This window comes from Cebus imitator, unplaced genomic scaffold (assembly GCF_001604975.1).
Source record: "Cebus imitator isolate Cc_AM_T3 unplaced genomic scaffold, Cebus_imitator-1.0 Scaffold18, whole genome shotgun sequence".
In the NCBI taxonomy this organism is placed as follows: domain Eukaryota; kingdom Metazoa; phylum Chordata; class Mammalia; order Primates; family Cebidae; genus Cebus; species Cebus imitator.
Genome location: NW_016107333.1, coordinates 3706250 through 3727580, shown reverse-complemented (window position 1 = coordinate 3727580; position 21331 = coordinate 3706250). Strand labels below are relative to the sequence as shown.

The following is a 21331-nucleotide window of genomic DNA, read 5'->3' as shown; positions in this document are numbered from 1 at the left end:
TCTTGTCGGTTTGAATAAAGCATGGTATGGACATGTTCCATTAGCACGATCAGTGCATGTGGAAAAGTGTCTGTGTGTGTGAGAAAGAAACCTATTTGTACAAGTATTAAAGAAAGAAAAAAGGTCAGGAACCTGCAGTTTTACCTTCTTAACTGTTATTATTTATTTTTCTTTTTGAGACAGACTTGCTCTGTTGCCCAGGCTGGAGTACAGTGGCATGATCTCAGCTCACTGCAACCTCCACCTCCTGGGTTCAAGCAATTCTCCCGTCTCAGCCTCCTGAGTAGCTGGGATTATAGGCGCCTGCTACCATGGCTGGCTAATTTTTGTATTTTTAGTAGAGACAGGGTTTCACAAGTCATCATGTTGGCCAGGCTAGTCTTATAGTCTCGATCTTCTGACCTCAGGGGATCCGCCCGCCTCGGCCTTCCAAAGTGCAGAGCCACCACGTCCGGCCTTGAGTTAATTTTTGTGGTGTGATATGCGGGGGGGACCAACTTCATTCTTTTGCATGTAGATACCCATTTGTCCCAGCACCATTTGTTGAAGAGGTTACTCTTTCCTCCAACTGAATGCCCAGCACCCTTGTCAAAAATCAATTGGCCATAGATAGATGGGTTTATTTCTGAATTCGCAATTATATTCCATTGATCTGTATGTCTATTCTATGCAGATACCACACTGTCTCCATCACTAGTTCTGTGGTAAGTTTTAAAATCAGGAGGTATGAGTCCTCAGAGTTCTTCTTTTTCAATATTGTTTTGGCTGTTAGGACCACTTGCAATTCCCTATGAATTTAACAATTGCCTTTTCCTTTTCTGCAAAAAACGTCGTTGAAATTTTATTAGGGAATGCATTGAGTCTATAGGTCACTTTGGGGAGTATTGCCAATAACAATCCCAAGTGTTTCAACTCATGAACAGGGGATACCTTCCCAGTTATTTAGGTCTTTAATTTCTGCTGCAGAATTTAAAAAAGCACCCTAGAGTGTCGTCTACTGATCCGTTTGACATTATAAAGTCCCTGTCTAGGTATCAGGACCACAGATGAAGGGCAGTGGTATCACCTTTCAATTGTCAATGTTAATGCCCACCTTTAGAAGATTCAATATTTCTGCACTCAGTAAAGTTACCAGGGCACAGTCACAACAGCAGCTTTACAAAGTAAAGTGACACATGGAGGCCTGGATATCTAGGTAAAGTGATTAGCAGGATTATTGAACTGGACAGAACCTTAGAGATCATATAATCAGACTTCTGAATTGATGAAAACACTCAGAGGAAGAGTTAGCTGCAGACCAGGATAGAGTCTGAGGCAGACATCTGGTAACTTTATTAGATTTGTACTTTCGTTTTGGTTTCAGAATTTGGATTCTGCGACATCAGCAGCAGGAAGACATCTTACACAGAATAGTAGCCAAAGTTTAATCATTTAAACAATTCCCAAGAATCTTGTAGAGAAATGACATTTTATGTAGGATCATAAAATGTTTGCATGAAAGCATTCTAAGTGTGAAAACCTACTCTGCTACCGAGGTTCAAAGTACCCTCCTCGCTGTACCCATGCTCATGCTCTTGGTCCAATAGGAGGGGAGAAATTGGCTTATGAACTTCAAGCTGCTGCTGTTTCTCCTGAGCTCGGCACCTCTCCCTTGGCTGTAGTGACTACTCAGGAGAGCCTCTGACTTCAGACAACACAGCTGGGAGGGGGGAAATGGTTCAGAATTCAACATTGCCTTATGACTCTTCAAATTTATGTTTGTATTGTGCTTCTAACAACTTGAGAAATTCTTTGGCTACAGCTGAGGGGGTGCTAAACCAAAATGATGGCAGATTGTTGTTTTTGGCAGCACCTCCCAGCAGGGTGCAAATGGTTAGAAGCTTTTGTTTCAATAATTGGCCAGGCAGTAGGGGGAGATAGAGAGCTCCTTTTTTGTCAACTTTGGAGTAAGTTCTGTCTTCCTCTTGATAATCAAAGCTAGTATCTCACTGTCCTATTACGGTAAGTACAGATGGGAGCAGGTGATCCAATTGTCATTTTAGGTAAGAGCTCTGGGTTTATATGAGCGGTTCAGCGTCACAGAGGAAGCCAGTGAGGACTAGTACCTGAATCTTCTGGCTCCTAACTACAGTGATCATCCACTGTGTTCCCCTGGGAGCTGAGAGGCCCTGCCTAGAGCTGGCCCCCTCCCCTCAAGTCCTCTAAACCCACTGCCCTTCCTTACCATACGGCTTCTCCTCCCTAGGCTGGAAGCTCTGTCAGTACCCAGGTTGTTAGAACAGTTGTTGAAACAGGTCAGTCTGCTGCCAGGTGATTATGGGACCTTGTGCTCAGTCCTTTCCCATGAAGCAGCTACTCACTTCTTGCTCTCCCTCGCCTTTTCATCCATACTTTGATTTGGGAGCTTTTTTTTTTTTTTTTTAACTGCTGGTTTCCCTCCAATATGTGAGGACTTTTCTGGAGTTGATGCATGAGTTCCTGTGAGTGATTTGGAGTTTAGAGGCTGCATATTGGGTCCTTGGATTTCCTTTGTTCATTTTAGTCACTACTGACCTTATTGCTCAGGCCTAATTTACAGCTGGAGCTCTTATCTGTTGGGCATGTGTATGTTTCTTCATTACAATGTGATACCTACGATACTTCTTTTTCACCCCAGGAAAATAATGCCACATTATAATGTAATGTGCTTCACATACTTAGTGACCTAAAAAAAAAGATTTGCCAACATTTGAGACTTTACATTGAAAAAGTGACGGGGTTTCAAAGCTCTTCCAGCAAGAATTCATGCTTTTAGCCGTAGTACCATTTTCATATTTGTAGCCCAACCTCTGTAGGCAGTGTAACCCCTGCTTTATAGAGCAGTGCCACTGAGTTTCGGCTGGTGTATATAGCACTAATTTTTCATAGTTATGAAATGCATATACATGTGAAGTTGAAACAGTACCTGGGCCTCTTGTCACTCCTTACCTGCCAGAACATTCGCTCTGATTCAACTAGTACTCAAGGTTGTTTTTTTTTTTTTTTTAATGATTATAGAAGTTAGAGGAAACTTAGCAAATAAGTATAAAGAATAAAATTGGTCTCATTACCCAGAGATAACTATTTTTATTTTTTGCATATTTCCTTTTTCTCTTAGTTTAAAGTTAAACTGAATGGTAATGTGTAGAGAGTTTTCCATCATGTTTTTTTTTTCTTAACATGATTATTTCCCCATATAAATAAAAACTTTATAAACATCGTAAATGATTGTTTGAATACCTGTGGTTGGTTAGTCAATGATTATTCATATTGAGCACTTATATGTTTCTCTCTGTCTCTTAGCTTTAGGCTTTCAGTATTTGCATTATTTTCTTCCTGTAGATTTCTAGAAGTGGTTCTATGTGTATGTGCAGATGTCTGCTTCTCTTTTAAGTACGCTGAAGGTCATATACATTTCACGGTTTCTGCCACCAGAAGGCATTCCTGCTGTAGGAGTTCTTGCCTTTTCCAAAGCATCTTAACCAGTCTAGGACTTCACTGGACTTATTTTATATAAACCTCTCTACAAGTTAAGGATTAATCTTTTGTTTTATGAAGGAGTAAACATAGAATAATTAGACTAATGGAGCTCTCTTCTGGCTTTTAAATGATCCTGTTTACATTTGAGACAGCTGTGTGAGAATAACACATACTTCTTATTATAACATTGACTTGAGTGAGCATAATTTTGAGAGCAAGGTTCAGATTGCAGAAATTTGAGCTGCCTATTTGACCAAGTGGTTGCATGTTATTTTGAGCAAGGTTCTATTTTGGTCTTTATGAGTGCTCCTACTACTCTTAAGATGGGCCTTCTACTCCCACTTCAGATTGGGATTTTGAAGAAAGTTAAAATTGGATTGTGGCATACTTTGCAATCTTGGAAGTTCTGTCTCTAAAATGTTAGACTTGAAATAAAATCAGAAAGTCATTTTCTGAAATCAGGGCAAAGTATTCTGATTACAATCAGGGGTTAGGTGAAACCTTTGCAGAAGAAGGCCATGAGCCCCAAAGATACGGCATGCCTTATGTGAAGGGGATGGTACCAGCCAGCGGGCTTGATGACTGTGCAAGCCTCCTTCTTTCTTTTCTTTCTTATTCAGGTCCTTTATCTTTAAACATCTGTAGGAAGAAGTATGCTCAGCTCTCTTTGCTTAATTTAGCCAGTAGCTACTTTGAGAATTTTAAGCACAATAACTTTGCAAACTTCAACTCAACAAAAATTTGCCGGCCTTTCTGCAGATCTTGGGGTTTGGACAAGTAATTATGAATGACCTCATCCCACTTTTACTCACGACGTCCTTTCCCCAGTCCTTTCCTTTTGCTCACAGTGTGTCTGTTCTGCGGGGCATAGACTCAGTAGGAATTGTTCCCTTTAAGGTACCATTTACCCCAATGATGGGGCAGTGATGAAGATCTGCTTTGCATATTCCAAGTTCTTTCTGCCTTTGTCCTCTGAAGCCAGTGGTCCTCCCAGCGTTTTATCTTTGATGTGACTGTTCATTGATAAAGTAACAATTTACGTTCCTGGGCAAGAGATTCCAACACCTTAACTGATCTGAGGTTGTTAGTCTTCCTTTGTCACATGGACCTTTAGGGCCAATTTATTTTCCTGTCTACATGAGAATTCTCCAGTAAGCTAGCTGAAGGCGTCCTAAGCATGTAGCATGCTTTGTCTCTCCAGCATTTAAAAGAAATAATCACATTCACACGAGCGTACCCTGTGCACCACCGTCCCTTTATAACTACCACCATATTCCACTTCCTTTGCTGCCTCTGCTTCTCAGCCTTTGCGGCTTGGCACGCGTGTCTACATTCCACCAGAGTGGCTGTCTTCGGAAGTCCCCACCCTCACTCCCAGTGGTCTAATCTCAAACCCAAAAGGTGTTTCTTAGTCTCTGTCTTGTGACTCCTTTTCTCCTTTTGGCCCTCCCTGCAGCATTTAATACTACTGTATTACAATGTATTTGCCTTTGCTGGTTTTTGTGTACCACCCTCTGCTGCTGTGTCTGCTTTTTCATCCTTCAGTAAGCTTTTTTCCATGCCCATATTGTAAATGTTTCCATTCCTTTAGCCTTTTCTCATTCTGGACCCTTTTTTTTTTTTGGAGACGGAGTCTCGCTCTGTCGCCAAGGCTGGAATGCAGTGGCACGATCTTGACTCACTGTAACCTCCACCTCCTGGGTTCAAGCAGCCCTTCCGCTTTAGCCTCCTAAGTAGCTGGGACTACCGGTGCATGCCACCATGCCTAGCTAATTTTTGTATTTTTAGTAGAAACGAGGTTTCACCATGTTGACCAGGCTAGTCTTGACCTCCTGACTTCAGGAGATCACCCACCTCGGCCTCCCAAAGTGCTGGGATTACAGACATGAGCCACTGTGCCCAGCCTAGACCTTTTCCTTGAGTGCTTAACACTTAGGCTGCCTTCACTTACCACCTGGGTGTCGATGGCCTACCTCTAGATCTCTAGGTCAGACCCCTTCCTTGTACTTCAGGCTCATATATCTCATTTCCACAGGCACCTCAAACAGTACGGCCGCAACAGACCATCTCCTTGCTTCTCACCTCTCCTTTCCTTCTCTTTCCTTGGCTTGGAGAGTGACAGTGCCATCCCTCGAAATCAGACACTAGGCCTCATGCAGTATTTCTCCTGATTTTTTCCAGCTCCCAAATCTGTTGCTTTGGCCCCCTTGTCACAGTCTCTCCTTCAGTTGCTCTGCCATGCCTCTGCCAGGTTGACCTCACCCCACCGTCTTCCACAGCTGAGTAGGCGCCACGCCAGTGTGGTTTTTGCTCCCTCTCAATTTTTCGTGACTCTGTCTCCCTTCTCTGTCTTTGTCTCCACTTCCGTCACCTTAGTCCACTCTCATCATCCCTCCCCTGGATCCTCGCAGTAGCCTCATTACTGATCCATCTATGTCTGCCCTTACGCCCTGTAATCCATTCTTCACATGGTGTGTTCAACCCTGAGCATGCCATTCCCCTGTTTAAATATTTAAATAGCTTCTCATTATTCCTAGTTCTTAGAATATGGGCCCAGAGGCCAGGTGTGATGGCTCACACCTGTAATCTCAGCACTTTGGGAGGCTGAGGCAGGCAGATCACTTGAGTCCAGGAGTTCGAGACCATCCTAAGCAACATAGCAAAACTCTGTCTCTATCAAAAATCTAAAAATGAGCTGGGCATGGTGGCTCATGCCTGTAGGCCCAGCTACTTGGGAGGCTGAGGCAGGAGGATCACTTGAGCCCAGGAGGCCAAGGCTGCAATGAGCCATGATCATGATTGTGCCACTGCACTTTAGCCTGGGTGACAGTGCAGGCTGTCCAAAAAAAAAAAAAAAAAAAAAGACTATGGGCCTAGCTGCTGGCCTGGTCCCCTCCTACTCCCCATGACTTGACCTCTGCTGCCCTCAGCCACGTCTCTTGTTGTGTCCCATGGCATTTTTCTGCACCTGGCCTCCTTTGATCTCAGGCTTTAGTATGCTGTCCCCACTCTCTGCTCGGGACACTCTCCCCTGCTTTACTTTCCATCAGTTATCCTTAGCTAGTTAATTCCTGTTCACCATTTATGTCTCATGTCAAACAGTATTTCCTCAGACCCCACCCCAATCCCCCAACCCCCATACACTCTTAGCTCCCTAGCTTTTTCCTTCAGAGCGCCACATAGTTTGTCCATCTGTTTGTGGATTATTATCAGACCATAAAGTGCGGTCTGCATTGTCACTCAGGCATGTCCAATCCCCTCCTGATTCTTGGCCCACTGTCCTCATCTTGGGGTGCCAAGTACCGATGCCACTTGGTTCACCTATAGACGTGGTCAGTGTCTGCCTTTGATGGGGACTCCTTCCAGTTTGACGGTGTAGCTTGATGGACTTCTCACTAGCCTATAGCTTGACGGACTTCTCACTAGCCTATAGCTTGATGGACTGATTGGACTGTGGTACCGCCAAATTAAAAAAATTCCGTGATCTTTTTCTCCAGTATTACAGGTAGACCTTGAAGGAAAAAGAGGTGCCCTTGATCAAAGATCCTTGCCTTTGAAAACGGCAGCTTCTAGTAAATGTGCGAAATTTTAAGGATATAATCAAATGGTTTGTGGGAAAAAGGATTTTGTTTCCCATTAATAATTCTTTTTCTTCAATTCTGTATGTCTTTTGTTGACATATTATAAATCAGAAAGATTAAATATCACTCATAAAATAATAGAACTTGGGAGGGGTGAGTGTTCTTTCCCCGTCAGATCTGCTGATTCACATGGAACAGTTTAGCAAGTGCCTGGTCTCGCCCAAGCTTCCCCCAGTGCATAGCCATTGTTTTCATTCTCATCGCATGTAAGGTTATCACATGTTGTAGGCACTGGGAAGTGTAGGATTTGACTTGGATTTCCTTTGTTTTTTTCTTTCCAACTTTTATTTATTTATTCAGGGGACACGTGCAGGTTTGTTACATTGGTAAATTGTATGTCACAGGTGTTTGGTGTACAGATACTTTTGTCATCTAGGTCATTGGCGTTGTACCTGACAGGTAGTTTTTCAGTCCTCACCATCCTCCACCCTCAAGTAGTCCTGGGTGTCCATTTTTCCCTTCTTTGTGTCCATGTGTACTCAGTGTTTAGCTCCCAACTTGAAAGTGAGAACATGCGGTATTTGATTTGCTTCATCCATGTTGCTGCAGAAAACATGATCTCATTCTTTTTTTATGGCTGCATAGTATTCCATGGTATATATCTACCACATTTTCTTTATCCAGTCTACCATGGATGGACATCTAGGTTGATTCAATGTCTTTACTATTGTGAATTGTGCTGCAATGGACATATGCACGCATGAGTCCTTATGGTAGAATAATTTATATTCCTTTTGTTATATAACCAGTATTTGGATTGCTGAGTTAAATGGTCATTCTGTTTTAAGTTCTTTGAGAAATCTCCAGACTGCTTTCCACAGTAGCTGAACTAATTTACATTCTCACCATCCCTTTATAAGTGTACCTTTTTCCCTACAGCCTCCCCAGCATCTGTTATTTCTTGACCTTTTTTTTTTTTTTTTTTGAGACTAAGTCTCACTGTGTTGCCCAGGCTGGAGTGCAGTGGTGTGATTTCAGCCCACTACAACCTCTGCCTCCCAGGTTCAAGTGACTCTGCTACCTCAGCCTCCTGAGTAGCTGGAACTACAGGTGCATGCCACCACACCTAACTTATTTTTGTATTTTTAGTGGAGATGGGGTTTCACCATTTTGGCCAGGCTGGTCTTGAACTCCTAGCAGGTGATCCGTCCGCCTAGGCCTCCCAAAGTGCTGGGATTGCAGGCATGAGCCACCACACCCAGACGATTTATTGACTTTTTAGTAGCCATTCTGATTGGTATGAGATGGTATTTCATGGTGGTTTTGATTTGCATTTCTCTAACTATTAGTGATATTAAACTTTTTAAATGTGCTTGTTGGCTGCATGTATGTCTTTTTTTTTAAAAGTGTCAGTTCAAGTCCTTTGCTCATTTTTAATGGGGTTGTTGTTTGCTTATTGACTTAAGTTCCTCATAGATTCTGGATATTAGGCCTTTGATGATGGCATAGTTTGCAGGTATTTTCTCCCATTCTGTAAGTTGTCTTTTTGCTCAGTTGATAGTTTCTTTTGCCATGTAAAAGCTCTTTAGTTTAATTAGATTCTACTTGTCAATTTGTTTTTGTTGCAGTTACTTTTGGAGTCTTTGCCAGAGTCAATGTCCAGCATGGTATGTCCTAGGTTTTCTTCTAGGGTTTTTGTAGTTTTAGGTTTTACATTAAGTCTTTAATGCTCTTTGAGTTGGTTTTTATATATGATAAAAGGAAGGGGTCCAGTTTTAATCTTCTGCATATGGATAGCCAGCTATCCCAGCACCATTGATTGAATAGGGAATCCTTTCCCCTTTGCTTATCAGTTTTGTCAAAGATCAGATGCTTGTAGGTGTGCAGCTTTATTTCTGAGTTCTCTACCCTGTTCCATTGGTCTTTGTATCTGTTTCTGTACCATTTGCATGCTGTTTTAGCCTTATAGATTGAAGTTGGGTAACGTGATGGCTCGGGCTTTGTGCTTTTTACTTAGGATTACTTTGGCTATTTGGGCTTTTTTTAGCTCCAAATCAATTTTAGAATAGTTTTTTCTCTTTATTTTGTTGGTTTTTGTTAATAGATGTTGTACATGCAAGAATAGGTTTTTTTTTCTAATTCTGTGAAGAATGTCATTGGCAATTTGATAGGAATGGTAGCATTGAATCTGTAAATTGCTTTGGGTAGTATGGCCATTTTAACAATACTGATTTTCCCTATCCATGAGCATAGAATGTTTTTCCATTTGTTTATGTTGTCTCTGACTTCTTTGAGCAGTGTTTTGTGATTCTTGTTATAGAGATCTTTTAGCTCCCTGATTAGCTGTATTTTTTTTTTTCAGTTGTTGTGAATGAAATTGTGTTCTCGATTGGGCTGTCAGCTTGGACGTTGTTGGTATATAGAAATGCTACTAGTTTTTGTATATTGATTTTGTATCCTGAAGTTTTGGTGAAGTTATTTATCAGAACCAGGAGTCTTTGGGAAGATACAGGGTTTTCTAGCTATGGAATCATATCATCTGCAAAGAGAGAGAGTTTGACTTCCTCTTTTCCTATTTGGATGCCTTTTATTTCTTTCTCTTGCTTAATCGCTCTGGCTAGGACTTCCAGTACTATGTTGAACGGGAGTGGCAAGGGTGGGCATCCTTGTCTTATTCTGGTTCTCTAGGGAAATGCTTCCAGCTTTTGCCTTTTGAGTATGATGTTGGCTCTGGGTTTGTCTAGATTGCTCTTATTTTGAGATATGTGCCTTCGATGCCTAGTTTGTTGAGGGCACTTAACGTGTTGAAGGATGTTAAATTGTATCAAAATCCTTTTCTGCATCTGTTGAAACTTGAAATGATGATAACGGTTTTTGTTTTCAGTTCTGCTTATGATATGGATCACATTTGTTGCTTTGCATATGTTCAACCAACCTTGATTCCAGGAATAAAGCCTACTTGATCATGGTAGATTAGCTTTTTGATGTGCTGCTGGATTTGGTTTGCTAGTATTTCGTTGATTTTTGCGTCTATGTTCATCAGGGAGATTGGCCTGAAGTTTTCTTTCTTCGTTACGTCTTTGCCAGGTTTTGGTAGTTAGGGAGGAGTCCCACCTTCTTGCTTTTTTGGGGAATACTTTCAGTAGTAGTATTGGTGGTACCAGGATTTCTTTATATGTCTGGTAGATTTTGACTGTGAATCCATTTGGTCCAGTGCTTTTTTTGGTTGGTAGGCTTTTAAATTACAGATTTAGTAGGTTTGTCCAGGGTTTCAGTTTCTTCCTGGTTCAATCTCGGGAGGCTCTGTGTTTCTAGGAATTTATCCATGTCTTCTAGGTTTTCTAGTTAGTGTGCAATAAAGGTTGAACTTGTGTTTTCTGTCTTCTGCCACAGCCATCTCCCTCCAGTAGAAAAGATGTGTTGTACTCCCAGTCATTTGAAGGAACTAGGAAGCATTACCTTCTTGTTTGTTAATGGAAAGGAATTGAAATTTTTTTATTGCTTATTGAGAGAGCTGTATTCCAATGTAGTACAGTAACCTACAGACTGTCTTAGCCAAGGCAGACCCGCCAGCACTTAAAATTAAAATCAACATTGCTTAAAAGAATTTGATGTGATACAACCAAGTACACAAGCACACACACACAAAATAAATTTTTTGTGTGTTTGTCTTTTTCCTTTCTACTCTTTGTTTCTCAGTTGCCCTCCAGGAATGCTTGACTCTACCAGTATTGGCTTAAAATGAGAAACCTTTGTCTGTACCTCTGTTTGTCTACACAAAAATCAATAACCTGGCTTTCCATTAAAATAGTCCTTAAAGAAGCTAGTTTGTGGGGTCTTTGTTACTTGTATAAAGCATACATTTTTGATGGTTCACTTTTTAAAAAACTAAATAGTTTGTCTTATACTTTAGTATTTTGGTTTTACTGGCTTTATGTAACGAGGGACCCCATTCCATAAATGTAAGAATTTTTTAAGGATCCAGGTTCATTTTTGAATATGTATCTTTTTAAAGCATTTTATGAACATCTGTTAAATTGAAAATATTTAGCTTTATAATTACATTAAGCCTTGAAAAATGCCCAGTCCTAATATGTATTTTCCTTTTTTAGTTTTGTTTTTATTAGTTTAGTAAATGTAGACACTAACTTTTCCTTCTCCCCTTGCTTCTGCTGTGAGATTGGGGTTTTTTTGTGGCAGTAGAAGCTCCCTTATCATATCACCTTTTGTGTAGAGGTGCCTCTGGGGAGAAAGCAGTACCCTGTGAATGCTTTGTGGTACAGTTTCAGGTTTAAGAAACTTGCTTCCATGTGCCTTTTCCTGTGGATGGCTGCACTGCTCCAAGAACATTCCTCCCATTATAGCCATTTTGCCATTTTTCCTTTTGGGAAATACTTTGTGTGTACCTTAATTATGGGGTTTGATGGTGGAGCTGAGAGGCCCCGAGTATTGGGATTGGAACCACAATTTCTTCTCTTCCTTGTATCTTCCCAGCATCTTAGCAGCTCCTGCCATGCTATGACACCCCAGAATATATCATTTCAAAATGTCACAGCTGCCACTAGGTCATGGGGGAGCGTGGAGCTGGCTGGGGGAGAGGTGCAGGTCAGTGATTGGGTTTTTGTTCCCGCGTTGGATCTTTGAAGAAAATATAAAAACAGCACTCTTATTTTCAATCTAAATATTCATTTATTGTATTTTCCAAAAACGTAAATGAATCAGTGAATGAAATTGTGGTTTAAGAATCTGTGATTGGCCGGGGGCGGTGGCTCACGCCTATAATCCCAGCACTTTGAGAGGCCAAGGCAGGCAGATCACGAGGTCGAAAGATCAAGACCGTCCTGGCCAACATGGTGAAACCCCATCTCTATTAAAAATACAAAAATTAACTGGGCTTAGTAGTGTGTGCCTGTAATCACAGCTACAGGAGGCTGAGGCAGGAGAATCACTTGAGTGAACCTGGGAAGCGGAGGTTGCAGTGAGTCAAGATAGTGCCACTACACTCCAGCCTGGCGACAGAGCAAGACTCCATCTCAAAAAAAAAAAAAACACACACACACACAAAAAAAACGGTGATTTTCAAGTATAGGTTGTATGGCCTTAGTAGCAAAGGGTAAGCCTCCTGGCAGGATGAGGCAGCTTGGCAGGTATGTTAAATATTGGTGGGGTGTGGGCCAGCTTCCCCTTTTGACTTGGCTCTCTCAACCTTCAACCTTCATACTATGAAGCAGTCCTTTGACTTAAATTCCTTTTGGCAGGTCACATTTAAAACAGGGGTCTTCATAAACAGCTTCATGCACAATAACCCTTTATGACTCCTAATTGGGGGTAGCCGAGCAGTGGGTGATTTCGATATACCATATGTCCTGTAGCACAACAGGGCAAGATAATGGGGATTTCCAGGAGTCCTCTACCGGAAATCTTAATCAAGTCAAGCCCCTGCCCATGGCATTATTTCTAGCATATTTTTTTCATATGTAAGTGTTTCTTAGCAAGGAAAACAGTGTTTACATTTTGATTATTGTTTCTTACATGTGTTGCTGGAGGAAACACTCATCACTTTATTTTTTTTTATTTTTTTATTTTTTATTTTATTTTATTTTATTTTTTGAGACGGAGTTTAGCTCTTGTTACCCAGACTGGAGTGCAATGGCGCAATCTCGGCTCACCGCAACCTCCGCCTCCCGGGTTCAGGCAATTCTCCTGCCCCAGCCTCCTGAGTAGCTGGGATTACAGGCACGCGCCACCATGCCCAGCTAATTTTTTGTATTTTTTTAGTAGAGACAGGGTTTCACCATGTTGACCAGGATGGTCTCGATCTCTTGACCTCGTGATCCACCCGCCTCGGCCTCCCAAAGTGCTGGGATTACAGGCTTGAGCCACCGCGCCCGGCGAAAATGAAATTCTTATAGAAAGGTCATTGCAGTGCCAGCCCCTGCCATTCTAGCCCTCTTATCCCAGAGCTTATCTGCAGTGTGTCAGGTCTGGCTTACTCTTCTAACCAAAAAAGGCAAAGAATGTGTAAGCCCTGCTCCCTTCAGTGAATTGTCTGGATGCTCTGTGTTGGGTGGAGTTCACAGTGTCAGCTGGATCCACAGGAAGCAGGAGAATGTTATAGATACATTTTCTCCTGCAGTTTTAGACAGTCTGTGAGGCAAGATTGCAAAGCTTTGCCAAGAGCATAAATCCTAGGCTTTATCTCAGAACTACGCATTGGGCCTTACTCTCTACACTGTAAACACTTCTTGGCAGTCAGATAAACCCAGGCAGTTTCTTGAAAGTGCTTGCCACCTCTTCCACACCCTGAGGATCCTGAGACAGGTTTGCCGCGGCAAGTCAGATATGACTGTTCCCTATTCAGGGCTCCCCATGGCTCCTCTGGGCTGGGCAGGGTTGCCGCAATAGGTACTTGTAGCCCCCCACCTCTCAGTATAAATTATGCATGCACTGGAGAGGAATATCAACGAGACTGCTTGGGCTTGCCGTGTCTTCCCTTGCTTAAGATTGGTCGTGGAGGAAAGGCACCCTGTGAACATGAGAGCCTGGTGCACTGTGGTTGAGAAGGGTGAGCTGGTGGGGAGAGGAGACTGATGGGCAAGAACGCTGCAGCAGGGTCATCCTGCAGCTAAAATGGCACAGGACTGGAGCTCTTGAATTCCATTTCTTGGCAGGAGAGCGTGGGTGTTGGATGAAATGCTTAGTCCTGTGTTACATACAAGAAAGAAGTGTCTGAAACAAGGAGCATGTGACCACCTGGGCACATCATTTTTCTACCTGAGTGGTACTTGGTGTACTAAGGAGATTGTGGGATGCAGTACACTTAGACAAGGTGGAAGAATCTGAGTGGGTCTCGTCACGTTGGAGTTGGTTTTTGTGGAATTTCTTCTGAGAGCAGGAGTGGCTGAGGAGCCTGTGGCAGCAGAGCTCGTGAACTGCTCTTGTGTGAGAAGGCAGGCTGGTAAGTTGAGACATGAGACTCGTGGATCTTCCTAAGATCTTTCTCCGTCATCTGTCCAGACCCCAAGAGAATAACCTGGAAAGGCAGATAGTGAGGTTCTACAAGACCCAACTGAGAGAGCTTAAGAACCACAAAATTTGGAGGCAGGTAAAGGCCAGAGTTGTATTTGGGGGAGTTTTGTTTGGAGTCACTCTTTTTTTGGAGACAGGGTCTTACTCTCAACTAGGCTGGATTGCACTGGTGTGATCTCAGCTCACTGCAGCCTCCACCTCCTGGGGTTAAGCAATCCTCCCAGCTCAGCCTCCCGAGTAGCTGGACCTATAGGTGCATGCCACCACGCTTGGTTAATTTTGCATTTTTTGTAGAGATGGGGTTTTGCCATGTTTCCCGTACAGGTCTTGAACTCCTGGGCTCGAGTGATCCACCTGCCTCAGCCTCCAAAAGTTTTGGGATTACAGGCGTGAACCACCGTGTCTAGCCTGGAGTCACCGTTAATTTTTTTTGTTGGTCCATGGCAAGGTTTACAGATGACTTTGTTTGGAAAGCCTGAATCTGTTTGTAAAAGCAGGGATGAGGAGTAGGAAATCACAGTAGTTACTACTTGAGTCTATTTAGGGAACTATAAAAATTACTATAGCCTAAAGTTGACCTAATCAGATCTTGCCATGAATTCTAGCCTGCTTGCCTCTCTTCAGAAAATTAATCTGGGTCATTTGACTGCCCCAGCTAAGCAGATACATGTTTTAACAGTTTTAAAGGTGGTTGCTACCTGTATTTGGCTATTCAGAGTACATACCCAGGCATCCTTACTGATACATTTAAAAATACCTCTTAGCCTACAGGTCTTTTTTTTTAAACCGGCCTCAGCGTTTTATGTTTTTTATTTTTTGTGGAGACAGGGTCTCACTGTATTTCCCAAGCTGGTCTCAAATTCCTGGCCTCAAGCAGTCCATCTGCCTCAGCCCCGAAAGCACTGGGATTAAAGGTGTGAGCCACCGTGCCCAGGCCAGCCTTAATGTTTATTAATCCTTTGCAGTGACAGTCTCACTCTCACTCTATTTCTCTAGCAATGCCTTCCTCCTACACCTGCCCTCACAGTAGACATCGCTGTGAGAAGAGTCACTTAGTGGCAGGAAGAGCCTTGGGCAGGATCCGTCCACTTTCATAGTGGCCTGAAGACAGAGCTTTCAAGTGGAACACATTTCTTTTTAGTTAAATGAGTTTCTTTGGTAATGTCCAGAATATCGTATCAGCCTAAGCGTAACGGAACCCCCCCATCCCCCACCCCAACCCCCCTTCCAAACAGACACAGCTGTTTTTGTTTTTTTGACACCATCTTGCTCTGCCACCCAGGCTGGAGTGCAGTGGCATGGTCTCAGCTCATTGCAACCTCCGCCTCCTGGGTTCAAGCAGTTCTCCCTGTCTCAGCCTCCTGAGTAGCTGGGATTACAGACCTGCACCACCATGCCCAGCTAATTCTTGTATTTTTTTAGTAGAGACAGAGTTTTGCCATGTCGGCCAGGCTGGTCTTGAACTCCTGACCCTTGGTGATCCACCTGCCTCAGCCTCCCAAAGTGCTGAGATTAGCAGGTGTGAGCCACCGCACATGGCCACAACTGAGATTTTTAAGAAATTGCCTAGCAGAGAGTCGAACTTAAGGTGGTATCTAATTAGATCAAAGTGCATTCCGGGCCGGGCGTGGTGGCTCACGCCTGTAATCCAGGCACTTTGGAGGCCAAGACGAGTGGATCACCTGAGGTCGGGAGTTCAAGACCAGCCTGACCAACATGGTGAAACCCCGTCTTAAAAAAAAAAAAAAAAAAAAAAGTGCATTCTATTTTAACTTCAGTGAACTTGCCAGGATGGTCTGATGATAACCCAAGAGTAAGGATCCTTGGATTCTGATCCCAGTTCAGCTGCTAGAGACTCGGTGGTTTTCAAACTGTTCTTGAGGGGCTCTCTAGCTGCCAAGAGTGGATGGCTCCTACTTGAGGTGGCCTTGTCAGCTTTGGTCAGGGCATTCAAGCAGGGGGCAGAAATCGCCGTTCTGTAGTTGTTTTGCTATTTTACCCTTTTTGTACCTACCATTCAGGAGAAGTTTATTAGATGAATCCATGTCCAGACATAGAGAATTAGTCGTCTTCATCCTTTATATTAATTTCCCTCGAAGTATATACAGCCAAGAAGAAAAGTACTGTGGGAGAAAGGGGGATCAGATCCTCAGATTTGAAAATAGTTTTCAGTTTCAGGAACGTGAAAGGTGACCGTTAACCAGAGTCTGAGTCTCAGGAAGGTTACTTCATGTGGCGTGCTCACCTGATGTGATGCTTTAAATACTGTTCTTTCACTCGGCACATGTGCTGGGTGCCTTCTATTTGCTGGACACTGTGGAACCTGGTAGATGCTGGGGGAAGCAGATGGGTCTGGTCCTGGCCTCCAGGAGCTTAGCAGTTAAATGTGGGAGTCATTGCTAATCATTTACATAAGTCATTGTTTCATTTTAGTTGTGCTAAGTTTACAAAGGAAAGAAATGGATTGCTAGGAGAGCTCACTCTCCACCCTTCTCTGTTCCTCTGTAGCCTGCCTGAGGAGCCCTCACTGCGAGTGGGAGACCAGCTGCCTGCAGCATAGGGAGAGGATAGGCCTGGTTCCCTCCTCTCCTTGCTTGGGCTTTTGTCTTTACAACTTGAACTAAGACTTCTTTATTTGGCCTTTCTCCTGCCTCATTATTCTTCCCATTCCTTAGCTTCCACCTGCTGCCTCTTAAGGTGTGCATCGGAGATCTAGTATCAAGGAATTAGAATTTGAAAAGAAGTCTTAGGGTCCAGTTCCCTCCTTTCAGATAAGGAAGAGGGGACACATCCACAGTCACACAGCTGGTTAGAGGCGGAACCAGGACGAAGCCTAGGTCTCTGCGTCTCAGCCCAGTGCTTCTTGTTACATTCCTGCACAAAGGGCTTTCTTCATCAAGGGCCCAGCCTCAGGGACTTGCTTATCCTTGCAGAGACATGAAGAGGACAAAAAATAAGCCCTAAGGGGGCCAGCAGCCCCAGACTTCACATGGCCTGGAGTTGTTTTCTATATGTCTTTGCAGATTTATCAAGAGTACCTTTTTCTGGGAGCTGAAGAAAGAAAAAAAATATGTCCCATTCCTATCATTAGGGGATTTGGATTCTAGAGGAACATAGGAGTCTCACATGTGTGGAGAGAGCACCGAGCAGCCTGCTGGGGGCTCAGGCACACACCCTATGTGAGGGAGAGCTCTGGAGCAGGAAGAGACGAGGAGTCATCTCCTGGATGCAGAGCAAGGATTTTCCTAGAGAAGAGGAGCCCAGATAGGCAGAGGAATGGAGGCCAGGCTTTATAGGGTTAGGAGAAGAGAGAGACCCCTCCAGGCTTGGAGGGAATCCTGAAAAAATGATCCACACAGACATAGAAGACTGGGAGGTTGTGAGAAACACATCTGCCCAGGGGCTGATTTTACAAGACCTTGAGCTCTGCTCTGAAGGACCATCTCGTGGAGCTAGTGGGGTGCTGTGCTTCACTTTCTCAAAGGAGTGGCTTCATGAAAGTTGGGTTTTTGAAAGAGAAGTCTGGTGGCGTTTTAGGAGCCCCAGGGGTCAGGAGACTATTGGAAGGCCTCACCAAGGACTTAGTGCAATTACTCAGCCATGGGATGAGCAGGTCCTGGTCGCAGGGAGTAGCAGTGGGGTATTTTGAGCTTCTATAGTGCTTATTTGCAAAACATGATAAATCTAGGTTAATCTCCAAGCTTTAACATAGAACGCATCACTTTACTGTGTTTTTTCTAGCCCTGTCTAGGTGGAGTCCGGAAAGAAATTGTGAAGCTCAGGTGTCTGTATTTTATTTTTAAGGCATAAACTTACAAATTTTGAAACTTTTGAGAACCAACAAAAAGAAGGCAAACACCAAATGTCACTTCTTTTTACTCCGAATCTCAAGTACTAAGTTGAATGCCATTTAATTCATTGTTGCCAGTATTGCACTCTGCGTTCCTTTTTTGATATAAAGTTTTGCCTTTTGAGAGTTTGAAACTCTAGCTTTGCGATATAGCTGAACAGGGTGGGCAGGCTGGTGGGGGCAAGGAAGAACACGAGGATGAAAGCCCCTGCCCCAGCTGCAGCACGCCACGCCCCCAGCATGCACAGACTTAACACTGTTGTCTTCTCTCTGTCTCTCTAGGAATACAAACAGAAGCTTGCACGGGTAACCCAGGTCCGCAAGGAACTGAAGTCTCATATTCAGAGCTTGCCAGACCTCTCACTGCTGCCCAACGTCACAGGGGGCCTGGCCCCCCTGCCCTCTGCTGGGGACCTGTTTTCAACTGACTAGGACAGGTATCATGTCCCAGATTTCTGTTTGTACCAGCAGAAAGAAGAGGGCAAGTCATGGTTGGAAATAACCTTCTAGCCCCTGGTTCTATCCCTTCTTCCACTCAGCCCCCCAGCCTCAAGAAAGAACCACAGACTCTGATTCTCCTCTTCAGCCTGTTATCTTGAGCACAGTTCAGAACAGCGGCGACTGGAATCCGGTTTATAATCATATTTGCAAAGACTACAGACTTTTTCTCCAACTTTGTATTTTCATGCCCCCCTGTTGGTTTTCCATTCTTGGCTCTCTCCTTATACCTAAGAAGTTAGAAAAATCATGTGTACTTCTGGAAGCTTTCAAAAGAATCTTGTCCCTCAAGACAGCATTTTGTCACAAAAGCAGCTGCTTCTTTCTGAGCTGGGCTTGTTCAAGTTTGGTGCGGGCTTCCACTGAGGTACTTATCCTGGAGACGTTGGCTTTCCTGGCTACATCTGCCCCAAAAGGTTGGAGCACAGCTGTTGTAGCGTTGCCATAAAGAGTTTGCCAAATCTCTGATCCTCCCTTTCCATTCTCCTAGCGATGCACAAAGATTAGGTGCATTTATTTTGTAAACAGATTGGAGAATCTAGCAATAAGATTCAAATCTAATCTGGAACATAAAGGCACCGTTCAGAGACAGAAAAACAAGAATCACAAGCATGAATTAAAAGTAATTTATTTGCTTCAGGTTCCTAGATACAACCTTCTCACGCTGCAGTTCTCCACTGCCAGAGCATGTTCCGAAAAACAGGGTGCCTTGACCCCTGGTGGGTGTGAAGGCAGTTGTTAGGAGTGGCAGGCACTGGTGGGCCCCAAAAGATGAAGGCCCCGTACCCAGGTGTGCTGCATCCGAGCACTGCGTGGGTGTTACTTGGACCCTTTCTTCTGGGAGTTGGGTACACACTAACGTTTAATCTCCTGGGTGCGTGTCCACAGTACGTGACTAAACTCTTAACATCACTGCAAACAGGACGCTGAGCAGGTCTGTCAGGTCACGCCCCTGCACAGGTCCTTGTCCCCACTCAGCGGGGAGTACTTGTGTCAGATGTTATTGAATAGCTCATCTCGGCATGGGAAGCGGGGAGTCAGAGATAATAATTGGGGGTTTTAATTCTATTATCATGCCAGCTGACATTATGACTATATAATGTAGTTAGAGACGATCTTTATCTTGCTTATAGTAAAGGTGCAGCCTGCCAACTGTAGGTCATTCTAATTTGGCAGGCTTATTTTTGACATTGGAAAGGGCAGAAAACAATTTGCCTCAATAATGTCATAGGAGTTATAGACCAGAGGCTGAAACCCAAACTCTATAAAAAGGAATCCAATGGAGGGGGCTTTGTAATGTCCATTAATTTGAGTTGCTTTTTCCAGGATCACCAAAAATTACATGTAATTTTACATGTTAAACACGTCAAAACGTAACCTATGTTTAGAAAGCATAACGGGCTTCCCTTCCAGAAGCTCCCCTGCTTGTCATGAAGTAAGAGCAGTGAAAAGTCATAGCAGATACTCAGCTTAACTCTGTGTAGAACATGGTAGTGTTTGAGCTGTTACTCAGATTTGAATTGACTGTGTGTTGTTTGCTTATTGTCACTGCCTGTTGTTCCGTCACTGTTAATGAGTCTGTAAGGTTTTTCTTCCAGAGGCCGTAGGTGACATCACTAAAATGGCAAGATAAATTGTAATCTTTGCTGCTGCTGCACCCCCAACCTCCTCACCCCCACCCCCCACCCCCAGTGGTGTGCTGCTTTATAGATGAGCGTGTTTTGGAGCAGGCCCATCTTGGACACTATGCTTTCACCAAGGAAGTGAGATCTGACCAGCCACAAACCAGCCAAAAGAGTATGGTAGATACTTGATCAGCTAGATGAAAATATAACAATGGATTTAGCTCACTGATCTGTTTTATCCAACTGAGTCTTTGACCAGCAATTGGTGCATAATTATTACAGCAAAAGTAAGAAATGAAACTGTAGCAATTATGTAAATGAATGTGTCGGCCTCTTAATACCTGTTACTAGTGAACTTCCTGTGAGGAAGTTAGTTTTTTGTTTTGATGAAATGCTTTTGTTTTTTAAATCTTAATTCTGCTGTCCACATCCTCCCAAAGTGTGCTTACTTCATTTGTTTAATTTAAATGAACCTTCCTACTTGTATGTATGAGGTGACTTGGTGGGGTGGGGTAGGGTGGGTGGTTTTTGTTTTAGTGTTTTTTCTTTCTTAGGGTATCTGTAGGCCTCAAGGACCTTTCCTTTAGGTCATATTCCTCAGAAATGTCAATCTTTCCTTGTTTTCCTTTTTTGTTTGTTTTTCTTAAAGAATATTTTCAAAGCTTAAATTTGTATATTAATTTAGGACTTTATTTAGAAGTATAGGCTGTCGTCGGCAGCAGTATATTCTGAAATGTCTCATAGATATATATTTTTGAATAAAGATGGTGTTGTTGAACAACATTGTGTGATTTTTTTTTTTAAACCTACCCTGTTACTGAAAACACAGTGCTTTTCTTTGTAAGCAGTGGGTGATTAGTAATCACCAATAGAGAATGTGCTGTCTGCACAGAATCTTGTCCCTTAGGAGTTTTTGTGACTGTTAGTGGCACATAAATACTCAGCACTTACACAGTATTTTCTGGTTATTTCCAGGGGCTTAATTAGCTTTAATTAGCCAATGCACACAGTACCCATGAGATCATGGTGCCGCCATAGTTTTACCCTCACTGTACAGAAGTGGGAACTGATAGAAGCTAAATGACTGTTCCCCAATACTTCACAGCCAGTCTCTGGCAGATTGAAACTTGGAAGTTCTTTGATCTTAGCGCCTTTGTTCATACCAGTAGGCCTCCTGAGAGTTACTTGATTTTGTCAGTACAGGGGAAAGCCACTCTGAACAATAAAAAGATGAAAAATGTGAGATAATT

The 21331-nt window shown here is 43.2% G+C and overlaps 1 protein-coding gene across 3 annotated transcripts in view; it reads left to right on the top strand.

Moving 5' to 3' along the window:
- Positions 1 to 20862, top strand: part of RPRD1B (regulation of nuclear pre-mRNA domain containing 1B) — a 57089-nt gene extending 36227 nt beyond the window's left edge. For all 3 annotated transcript variants that reach the window (XM_017512207.2, XM_037732656.1, XM_017512191.2), the window contains one exon: positions 18241 to 20862. In XM_017512207.2, coding sequence (XP_017367696.1) covers positions 18241 to 18390 — 150 coding nt within the window. In that variant the 3' untranslated portion in view covers positions 18391 to 20862. The remainder of the gene's footprint in view (positions 1 to 18240) is intronic.
- Positions 20863 to 21331: the final 469 nt, after the last annotated feature.